The sequence below is a fragment of the Zonotrichia leucophrys genome, chromosome 7, assembly GCF_028769735.1.
Source record: "Zonotrichia leucophrys gambelii isolate GWCS_2022_RI chromosome 7, RI_Zleu_2.0, whole genome shotgun sequence".
Lineage (NCBI taxonomy): Eukaryota > Metazoa > Chordata > Aves > Passeriformes > Passerellidae > Zonotrichia > Zonotrichia leucophrys.
Window position 1 is genome coordinate 22,800,546 of NC_088177.1, and position 12,001 is coordinate 22,812,546.

General features: G+C 34.3%; 1 protein-coding gene across 1 annotated transcript in view; it reads left to right on the forward strand.

Moving 5' to 3' along the window:
- TTN (titin) overlaps positions 1-12,001 on the forward strand; it is a 235,050-nt gene that overhangs the window by 83,751 nt on the left and 139,298 nt on the right. The window contains 19 exon segments of the mRNA XM_064718447.1: positions 58-318; positions 895-1,104; positions 1,213-1,290; positions 1,405-1,431; positions 2,111-2,158; positions 3,083-3,139; positions 3,278-3,352; positions 3,634-3,885; positions 4,507-4,599; positions 5,110-5,187; positions 5,870-5,938; positions 6,564-6,650; positions 7,193-7,258; positions 7,617-7,697; positions 8,260-8,337; positions 9,004-9,081; positions 9,298-9,353; positions 9,961-10,045; positions 11,167-11,244. Of these exon segments, the coding sequence (XP_064574517.1) occupies positions 58-318; positions 895-1,104; positions 1,213-1,290; positions 1,405-1,431; positions 2,111-2,158; positions 3,083-3,139; positions 3,278-3,352; positions 3,634-3,885; positions 4,507-4,599; positions 5,110-5,187; positions 5,870-5,938; positions 6,564-6,650; positions 7,193-7,258; positions 7,617-7,697; positions 8,260-8,337; positions 9,004-9,081; positions 9,298-9,353; positions 9,961-10,045; positions 11,167-11,244 (1,857 nt within the window).

The following is a 12,001-nucleotide window of genomic DNA, read 5'->3' on the forward strand; positions in this document are numbered from 1 at the left end:
CTGTATTTATTCCACTCTCTGATCTCTGTTAAAATGTATGTTTTAACACGCTAATAGAACCTGCAGTTGAGCGGCATCTTCATGACACTACTTTCAAGGAAGGAAAAACATGCACACTGACTTGTCAGTTCTCTATCCCAAATGCCAAGTCTCAGTGGTATAGGAATGGGAGACCCATTAAGATAGGAGGGAGATATTCAACACAAGTCTCTGACAAAGTGCACAAACTCATCATCAAGGATGTTAGAACGGAAGATGAGGGACAGTATACCTGCAAGCTTGACAGTCTAGAAACAACGGCAGATCTGGCCATTGAAGGTTTGTAAAGATATAGAGTCTCTTTCTTACAATAGTGACAATTTCTGGGGGTTTCATTAGCAGAACAAATGAAAATAAAAAGAATTTCTGAAAGACAGATTCCAAAACTTGGAAACAGACTAAATAAGAAATTTTACTGTCCTTTCTCTTTGAAAAACATGTGACATACTTGTGCAATTCAATTAAGCGTGTTCTTCACTAAACCATGATTGATGTCCCATAGCCCACAAGCAATCTGAGTCGTACTAGCTTCTATTTTCTTTGGGACTCTTATATTTTCCTTGGACTTTTTCTTAATTATTCTCTATCTTTAGTTTCCTTAATAGCTTCTCTTACAAAACTTGCTGTATCTGCACAGCAATCTTGTTATAGTTGAACTCTTACATCTTCTAATCTTCATTCTTATCTTCGTAGAAGATGAAATCCTTTTTTCTTACTCTACTTTTTTAAGATCTATTGCTATTATCTCATTAAAATTTAGCTACTTTGATGACAACAATGAGAATACAGGATACAGATACACTAAATGCAGTGGTGGTGCATAACAATTGATGTATTTTTTCTTTCTAAAAACAGCGGAACCAATTCAGTTCACCAAGAGCATACAGAACATCGTTGTGAGTGAACACCAGTCTGCAACCTTCGAGTGCGAGGTGTCTTTTGATGATGCAGTTGTGACGTGGTATAAAGGCCCCACAGAACTGAGAGAGAGTCCCAAGTACAGCTTCAGAAGTGAAGGTCGTTGCCATTATATGACTATCCACAATGTTAATGCAGATGATGAAGGTAAAAATGCATGAAACAGTTGTGCTGGTGCCATTTTTTATCTGTTTCTTTTTGGTCTGGTTTTAAATTATAAAATAATATACATATGAACATTCTTGGCTGCTGCAGGTGTTTATTCTGTAATTGCTCGTCTTGAACCAAGAGGAGAAGCAAGAAGCACTGCAGAGCTCTATCTTGTAACCAAAGGTTAGCAAATTTTCTAAATAAATTTGTGATCATAACCATATACAAATTTGTTTGTTTGAATTGTGATTCTGGAAAAATCAATAGTCCTAAAAGAAATCTAATATTCCTTTGCAGAAATCAAACTGGAGTTGAAGCCACCAGGTAAAGTCCTCAAGCAAGACTGGCATAAGACCTTCTCAATACTCTGTTATAAAATTAAAGCATTGCTCTGCTTTTTTATTATTTTCAAATCCTTTTTTCCTGGTCAGAGTAAGTATAAACTACATCCTGAAAAAGTATTCCTCATCCACAGACATGTGGAACTAGTATTCTCATGGGTAGTGGCAATAAATACTGAGACAAATCCATAATCAGTGACATTAACAGGGACTCTATTTTTTACAACATGGAATGCCTCATTCTCTAAAACACACAAGTTATTTTTCTAACTGCTAAGGAATAGAACAATGAAGATGTAGAGATCTTAGATAAGATCTCCTCTGTGCAACTGAAAAAATAACCAAGGAGATGAAGTAGGTAAAAATAACCTCCTCATGATATGCAGTGATTTTCTTTTTTGAATGTTCTTAAGAGCCTACTGCAAATGTTGCAATAATTATTTAGAAACAATACATAACATTGTATGGGCTGGTTGAACTGAAAGGCTAATACAGTTAGTTATCTATCAATTGGCTAGCTTATGCTTGAGGAGCAAGATACAATCCTTGTATGTTACAAAAAGAAAGATTAAACTACCATCAACTACTATCCTTGAGGAGAGCACATTGAATATTTTAATTGGTAGTATTTATTAAGTCAATTAAACATTTTTATTTTCTAGATGTTCCTGATGCCAAGGTTGCAGTTCCACCTCAGAAACCAGCTGAAGGTAGGGTAGCAAACTATACTTGTTTGTTCATCTGCACTGAACCTGAAGGCCAGTGGGAACCTCAGAGAAAAATCTTAGCTCAGCCATGAGATCTAGTTAATTGTCCCTCTGAGCAAGACTTGACTTGGATAGGCTTCTTTGCTGTGTGGAAGGCAAAAACTCTACACAGGTAGTTTTAGGATTTAATTTAATTCCCTTAAAAAGAGAATTTTTAAGATTTTCTCTTTAAAAAAGAATAATAATTCTCTTAAAAAGAGAATATTTTCTGTTATGTTTTCCTATCAGTCTGTTGTTCATATCACCTTCCTTTTATTTCCATCTTCCTCTCTGACAATTTTTTAAAATTTTCATCTCTTCTTTTTGCCACAAAATTATCTTTTAAACAAGCTGTCTGAATTGCTGCCTTTTGAAAAAATATTCTTTTAATTGTATTGGATTCTTTACATTGTATTTTTTACATTGGATTTCATGTTTATGGCAAATGGCCTCCCCCCAGGCTCTGGTTTTGGACTATAGGCTACAGACAATATTTATACTTCTATTACCACCATTAGTTTACTATAAATGCCAACAATTTGAACTTCTTGGGTTTTTTTCCAGGATAATTTGGTAAATGCTTGCAATGGCAGCAGGAAGAGAAAGATTTGATATTTAGATGAATTACAATCCACAAAGATAGGAGAGTGATGGCAGCAATAAAAATAAAGCTGAGGACATTCAGGGTTCAAAAACGTAGACTGAGGATTCCCACTCAAATTATATTTATTAAACTCCTGTAAACTCTCATAACAAGCACCATGTTTGCTTTTATTCTGCAGCTGCAATAAAATAATATAATCCATTTTACCAAACCAAGATTTTTTTTCATTTACAAGGAAATTTCAAACTTAAATTTTATTCTAAATATTTCATTTTTCCTACAAGCTGCCCCTATTCCCATTCTTCTGCCTCTTGTTCCACCTCCAGAGAAGAAAAAGCCAGGTAAAAGTCCTTACAGTATTTGAATACTATATTCATGTTTCATTATGACAGTTGTTTTTTGGATTTTTGTTTGTTTGGCTCTTTAAGGGTTCTTAAGGTTTTTTAATTCAAATTTTTAAATCTATTATTTTTAAACAGAGAAAAAGGTTCCATTAAAGAAAGTCCCCCAAAAGGTGGTTAAAAAAGCTCCTGAAGAAGTCCTGCCACCTAAAGGTAATTTTTTTCCTTTGTTTGTAAACTTTTTTAAAAGAGTAAAATTATCTTGTGGAAATAAGGTGTTTTGTTTTGAAATAACTTCAATCCATCACAATGGTTTATTTTCTGGCCTTATGTTAAAAACACACATTTAAAATCCAAGCTGATCCAAGACTGCCTAAAAAATAGTCCCTTCTTTAAACCATCCATGTGGGTGAAATACTTTCACTAAAAGTGAACATCCAATATGCCTTCAAATTCCACACTATGATACCAAAAATCAATTTATTTATTTAAAGTTCCTGAGGTGCTACCAGAGAAGCCCAAAGAGGTCAAAATAACATCCATGGCAAGGAGAGAAGAGATACACGAAGAAAAGAAAATACATGAAACGCCCAAAGAAATTTATGAAGAATGGGAGGAAGATTATGGTGAAGACCATGACTATTATGTCAGGGAAGAGGGCTATGATGAAGGGGAAGAGGAATGGGAAGAAGCTTATGAGAAAAAAGAAGTGACTTATGAAGAAAAAAGAATAATTCATGAAGAAGGTATTTGAATTATCATGTCATTTTATTTCTTCTCTTTTCTCATATTTATTATGAAGGTCCCAACATTTTGAACCAGGCAAAATTTTGTTTTGTTTTGTTTTTGCTAAAATATTTGGAACCATAATATACTGACAAATTTTAAGTGGCACTTGATGATAACACAAGATATCACAAGGTATGGATGGAGACAGGAATGGATACATTAGAAATTCATTGCCAGTTAACTTTGCAGGTCTTTGAAACCTAACATGAGTTAATAGTGAATGGTAAGGATATGTGTAGTTTTTAGTTTTTTGCCTATTTCTTCTATCATTTTCCTGTGCTCTTGATATACTTAAATGTTTATTGATTGAAGTTATGGCTGTATTTTTCAATTTCTTGAATGTTATAACTGTCTTGGGGATTAGTAACATGTATGCCTCTAGGAACAAAATTTGGCTCTGATGAGAAAAATGAAACTTGGAGATAAGCAAAACATTTTACTTCAACAATTGGATCTCCAAAACTCTCTGTATGTTTTTAAAATTCATAAAACTATAATGGCATAACTAATGCCTTTCTGTCTACAGAGCCTTTAGACAACATATTTTTTTATCATTAAGTGATGTTATTTTTTTTAAGTGACTGAAGTTCCTAAGAAACCTGTGCCTGAGCGAAAACCCCCAGCCATTATAGCTGAAAAGAAGGAAAAGAAGGAAGTAACTGTTCAAAAAGGTATGACTTTCCCACTAAAACTAACAGGAGTTAGATTAAGATATGCAGATTAAGATCTCTCATGCATCTCCTTCAAGATGAATGGTGCTGGTTATTCACATTTCCTTGGAAAGAAGAAAATTCTCATTATGTTGGACAGTGAGATGAGCAAGGGTCATGGCAACTCTCTTCTCCCACCTCATATTTCTGAGCTCTCTGCTCAAAGGTGGTTGAATCAAAACAAGAATTGATGGTAAAATCAAATTGAGCTTCAGTTATCCTTCCTTCATCCTGTGTATTATCCTTGGGCATGGGTCTAACTTTTAAGAAATTAAATGCTGCCTCTCTGGGAAGCATTTTCCACTTAGATCACTGCAGATCACTGTTCACCACCATTAAACAATGCACTGAACAGAGCCCCGTTTTGTAACATCCTGAACAAAAAAAAAACCAGCCAGCTCTATCTGGTTTGTATCCAGAAAACAATTTGCAAGATTACTTAAACAATAAATCTGTCTGAATTACTTGCAGTTGTCAAGAAACCTGTCGATGAAAAAGTGGAGGTAACCACTCAGAGGGTTGCAGAAGAAAAAGTCAAAAGGGCTGAGGGTAAATACTATTATCTTAATGTTATCTTTCTGTGAAAGTTGTGTCTTTTGTTACTTAGCTGATCTGCATATGCTTTGTCATTACTTAACATGGTCTGATCAATTTTTCAGTCTTTGAAACATCTAATAAAAGCTTCTGCTGAATCCTTTAAAAAGAAGATTTAAAGCTTTTTAGGGGAAAATACTAAATGCTAATATTAACTACCAATGCTTTAAGAAAGAAAGTGTGTTTAAAATTGCACTGGGTGAAAGAGTGTGTTTCATACTAAGCTGAAGATGTGAAATCCCTGTCTTGCTCAGCTGGCCATTTTGACCCATCTATCAAAATACCTTGTTTAATTCTTTGGTTATAAAATAAATATGCACCTTTATTCTCTTAGTAGCTACTTCATTTTGTATAGCTTTTCCCATTCTGCAGCAGGATTCTGTCAGCTGTAATTCAATAAGTATCAGGAAACAACGGGTGTGCTAAATGCCCTGAGTGCCTTTAGAACATAGCGATAAAAAGAAACAAGCACATTCCTTATGTTGCTTTATGTGCTTCTAAGAAGCCTGACTTAGCTGATGAGTTAGATTGTTTGCTGTGTTTGTTGTATTTGCAACATCATTGATAGATTACTGTAGACTTATTTTGATCTCTTTGCCAAATGTTTGACTGAATAACAAAATTCTAACACCAACAGTTACCAAGAAAGTTCTGCCACCAAAACCTACACCAGCGGTCATTGAGGAAAAAGTTATGAAAAAGGAAGGTACAGATCAGCATCTTTGAATTGCAGTTTATACTTTTTTTCAGCACCCAATGTGTTTCTGTGCTTCTTTGGAATATGTGGGCCTGTGTATATGTATCTGGATCCATAGAAGTAGTCATGCTGTGACTGCTCTCAGTGTTTAATTAGTATGTCTACCATGCTTTTGGTTTTTATGAAGTCTGTTCTTAACATATTTGTGGATAGGCTTTTGGTTCTTATTTCAAGAGCCTACGGTCACACTGCAGTGTGACTTAGCTTTTTCTTCATTTATTCTGCTTGCTGGCCTATCCTTACATAATAAATATAATTGTGTCCTCGTGCCCAAAAATGTCTTTGAAAACAACCTTTAGAATTCTTCTGATGTACTATTTCCAAAAGCCTGTGCATGCATTTTGTTTCAAATGTTTGGGTTGAAGGTGTCTGTGTCTTTAGTCTTTAACAAATACTAAATATACTTGTGTCCTTGTTCTTTGTTCAGTATTTTACAAAATGAATACTGACTGTCTAAATATGTCTAAGACTTTAATGTGCAATATGAATATAGACCTGATAAAAACTCACATGCTGACTACCACTAATGTGGATCTAGAATATTAAATACTAAAACAAAATCCTATCTTTAAAGTACCAACAGTAGAAACATGGACTGTTTCAGAAGAAAAGATGTCAGTTTCTGTCCACAGAGAAGAAGAGTATTCATATGATGTTACAGGTATGTACAAAACCAAAAGTCTGTGTACCCAAATCAAAACAATCTACCAATCCTACCATACTTTCTTTTGATCTATTTTTATGTATGTCAAATTACATATTTAGACATTTTGTACATTTGTCTTTCAGTATGCCTTGCTTTTTTTGTCCATTGTGTTATGTAGCTTTAGTATTATTTAGCTTAATAGATGGAAATATTTCAACTATTTTATCTTACTATTGTTTAAATACTTTTCTTTGAAGAGCCAACAGAGCATGAGAAAACAGTTGAAGAAAGATTCTTTGAAGCTGTTTACCCAATTGAAGGTAGTTTGATTATTGATGGGAGTCTAATAAATATTTGTCTACTTGTCTGTTCAATTTGACTCAAAATTCAGTACATGCTGTTCATTTTCTGGATTAATTTTTTACATATTAACATATATGTTTCAGTGATGATTGTGTTGTGTACACACATATTATCTTCTTGAAGTTTTTCAGATTTACTATGGACATTGATATTTCCTATCTCAACATTTAATATCTTTAAAATTCCTATTGTAGCACATAGAGAGGTCGAGGAGGAGGAAGAAGTTGTTTCTACGGAACTGGAGATCTCTCATGTTGAAGGTGAATGTCTTTGCATCAACATCTGCTCTATTTTCCTGAACTTTCACATTATCTGTCTGTAACACTGTTTACCAAAGGATAGCATATCAGAACTGAGATCTTTCAATTTCTCTATGGCTCTGCTGTCAGAGATTCAAACCTTATTGCATTCTTATCTTATTCCTCTTCATGACTTGAAATAATCCCTTTAATAGCTTTTTGTGAGATGGGTTTGTTGTATCGGTTTAGATCGGTTTGATATAAAACAGGTTAGGTTTTGACATTTATTGTTTGCTTACACACCATGTAAAAAGTAGCCAGCTGTGGTTTACCAATTATTTTAGCTGTCTCCTAAATGATCACCACCTATCTTTTAAAGTGCCTGAGATACCAAAGAGGCGTGTTCCAGAAGAAAGAAAGCCTGTTCCTGTGCCTAAAGCAGAAGCTCCATCAGCTAAAGGTATTTCTACTGTTCTAGTAAAAAAGAAAGAAGCAAAGCCCAAAGAAATTTTCTTTCTTTGTATTATTTTTCATGTTTTCTTGCATATATTTAGGAATTTACTCTCTATGTGTCTTTGTTTTGCACTATCTCCATATGCATTATTTGATTTTGCGTTGTCTCTGTTGCACTATTTCAGTTTTTCAATTGTGCTATAACTTAGCTTACAGCTTGAATTTGTCTCAGCTTGGGTCCTTCTCTCTCTTAATTATCTTGTACTTATTATTTCTATTTAAGTTGTGTGGCTTTTTCAGGCAAGTGTAGAGTGTTTTTACTTCAAGAGAGTAAAATGAAAGCTGCTAGTGCAGTGATTTTAACATAGGACTTTTTTACTGTATCATTATGTCTTTCCTGTACTGTCCACATTTGTACACAAAAGGCTGTACATTGTGTTGTGTCAGTTGCAGTGCTCATCTCCTTGTCCAAGCACTGTCTCCATTGTAAAAAACAATCTTGGATTATTCAAATCTGGATTAGTGTTCCAAAAACTAAAGATCTCTTACTTTAACAATGTTTCCCAAAGTGCCTGAAGCCCCTAAGAAACCTGTTCCAGAAAAGAAAGTTGCTGTTGCTAAAAAGGAGGTGGCTCCCCCAGCAAAAGGTACAGCATCTTTTGAATGTGGGCTTTAACCAGTTCTGTGCTATTGTCCCCTTTTCCTAACTTCTCTTATATTCTCAACACATATGATAAATGTAATCTTTGTGTGTTATGTGTGAATGTCTGTTCTCATCTAAGGCATTCAAAAGCCCTAGAAGGATAGCCTAGATGAATTTTAATACCGTTAGCGATTTTGAAGGGCCTAGAAAAACTGTGCCTGAAGAAAAAGGACATGTTCCTTTTCCCAACACTTACTCTCTCCCAACACTTTCCCAACTCCAACAAGTGTGCATTACTTGTTGAGTTGTATTTTATTGTTAGTCTGTACGTAAGCATGTTTGTGTTAGAATTTATCTTTTGTGTATAATTCTCTGTTCATCCATGACATTTTTTAAAACCTGGTAGTATATTTGAGCATCTCATTCTTCAGTTAAGGAATCAGTCTTCAAGTATTTGATAGTCTTCCAGCAACTGGTTTGATTTTGTTTTGTATCAAACATATGTTGCTCTTGTCATAGATCTTTCTATGTTAAGTGTATGAATGTGTTATGAGGTGTGTCTTGATATTCTTACAAATGGAAGATGTCTATCTATTAATGAAATCTATAATACTCCAAGAAATCTTTGAAATTTAGAATTCAGTTATCTTATACTTTATGGTTTTTTAAGTGCCAGAGGTTGCTAAGAAAGCTCCCCCAGAGAAAAAGGTTGCTGTCCCAAAAAGAGAGGAAGCTCCAACACCTAAAGGTACACTTTAAAAAATAATGTTCTTTTCTTATTATCTTAAGCATCTTATTTATGTCAAATTTTGGGTTTGATTGCTAAGTTAAGCTTGTTATACTGGTACTTCATCTATGTTAATGTGTATCTTTTGTGTCAGTTTTGTGCATAGGTGTGCTGTAGATTTATTCTATAAAAACTTGCTAATTTAAGCTAAATATATTATAATTAAGATCTTTGAAGTGCCAGAAATACCTGAAAAACGAGTTCCAGAAGAAAAATTGCCATATGTTCCTAAAGTAGATACTCCCCCTGCAAAATACAGCTCATTTTAATATCATTTATTGTAATCTTTAGAACATAACATTTATCTCATTTTGGTCAACTGTCACATTTGGTAAGCAAAACATATCCATGTGTAATCTTTCTCAACAACACATTTGTCTTGCGTGATGCATGTGTCAGTTTTTACTTCAAATGTTCTAAAACAAATACTTTTTTTAAGTGCCTGCAGTTCCTAAGAAACCTGTCCCTAAAGAAAAAGTAACTCCTGCTGTTCCTAAAAAAATTGAGGCTCCTCCAGCAAAAGGTATGCTTTCCAGTCGAATATAAGAATATGCTATTTCTCAGCTTCTGTCTAGAAGTTCTGTGCTGTTATTAGTCGTTGATTTGTGCTTCTCCTGTGAGTTCTGCTGCTCTGATTTACACAATGAATCATTACAGTATGTTGTATCTTGTGTGCAATACTTACATAGTATTCTTTCTAAATATGAATCTGTGTTATATGTTATGTGCTCAGTACCCTTCTTTGGAAACCTAGATTTAGCATTTCAAAAATTTGTTTCACAATGTAATTGGAAAAGCATTCATTTAATATCATTATCTTCCTAAGTGCCTGAAGTGCAGAAGAAAGCCACTTTTGAAGAAAGAGTACTTATCACAGAAGAGAGAATATCTGTTGCCATTCCAGAGGAAATCCCATCACCTGAAGGTACACTATAAGCAGACAATAGTGAGAAACTTGTGCTATGTCTGCAAGTCTGTTGTTCTAATATCAAGATCAAAATAACACCAAACATTTTTTGATAGTTATCTTGTATAAGTTTTGTGCTGAACTGCAGGCAGTTAAAAGCCTCCTAAAGTGCTATTTGCAATTTCAGTCTTGAATGTCAGGATCCCACCACACTGACATGGAAACTCTACTACTGAATACAATAATCTTCAGATGAGGGTCTCATAAATTTGCAGTAGCAAATTTATTTTAGATTTATTTTTAGACTCTACAAATTAGGGCTGTAACCATCCATTTGTCATACTACCAAGCTTTCTGTAGCCCTCAAGATAAAATACTACTTCCCTTCTCACCAGCTTTCAGTTCACATTCTCATGTTCAGGGAAGATTGAGATCAGTTGTTTTAAGTTAGTATAATTCCACATAATAACTGCCTCAAGATAACTTCAAGAATGCTGAAACAGCATTTTGTTGGATTTTATGTCCCATTAATAACTACCCAGTCAAGAAAATTTGCACTTTCTTTTTAAAACCATAAATGAATTTTTAGAAGAAAATTTGGAACACGTCTATCTAAAATATGAACAAATGCACATCCATATGGATACATGCAGTGTTAATTTCTGTTTGTCTCCTGCAATTTAATCTTTTTTTCAGAACTAGTTGAGGTTTTCCCTGATACAGTCACCTTTTTAGATGAGTACATGCCAGGATTTCCTTTCAGTTCTTGTCCTATCCATCTCATTTTTTCCTTTCCTCACTTTCATACAGTTGGATCAAGGAGAAACTATTGTTCCCCCACTTCAGCTGTTGTGATGGAGAAATTTGGGGAGCTGAGGCATTCTAATAAACTGACAGTTGACAAGTGAATGATATTAGATACAACAACACACAGTAGAGAACCTGGGACATGGACAAACCACATAATTAGAACAAATCATACATATCCATATGGTGCACAGCACTTTCTGGATTGTATGCATATCTGTCATTACCATCTAGAACTTCTAAGAATCAGACTTCATCTTTATCCATCAATCCTTCCCTCTCTCCATTTATCCATCCTCCAAAAATACTAAAACTAATAATTTTCCTTAAAGAACCAACAGTTGAAGAATGGTCTGAAGAAGAAAGAGAGGAAGTATCTATTTCCATCCACAGAGAAGAAATTTCTGAAGGTATGACAACAATTCAGGAACACTAGGCAAAAGCAAAAAAGTAATCCAAATAGACAGTTTGGATTAATATCTGCTTTATTTATAAGGAAAAAATTACAACTATATAAATATGTTTTGTAACTTAAACATTTTAATTTTAATTTCTGCAATTTCTATTGCTTGCTTTTTAAAAGTAGCTAATCCTGTTTCAATACAATAAAAAAAATAAGTTATCTTTCTGATTGTGAGATCTGTCAGGACTTCTTTCTGTTCACAAAAATCCTCTGTTGGAAGTTCCTCTTCCACCAGGTTGCTTGGATAAAGCACATGTTCTTCCGAATGCCATGATGCACTCAGATTCCTCAGATAATTTCACTGTAAAATAACTATATTGTTTCCACTTGTAAGTTTATTGGTGGTCACATAATACTGCAAAGGACAGTAACACTGACTGACTCAATTTCTATGACTAATGACACCACAAAATTTTCCAGGGATATCTTTAGTCAAGGAATTTTCTCAGTATTTGGGAAAGAAGGTATCTCAAAATGGACAAATTTCAACATTAGTGACTTAGCGGACAGAGGAATGGAGCATTTTCAAATTCCACACAAATACAAGATGAGAGCCCAGTCTCTCAGTTCCATTTAAGCTGCTTGGAGTGTTTCCGTTGGCCTCAGTGGAAGCAAGATGGCTTGAATGTAGATTTTGTCATCCCAGAAGAGTCTGTTAATAAAGCACACTGTTTATTTTTGTCTTACAAATATTTTGTTGCTTA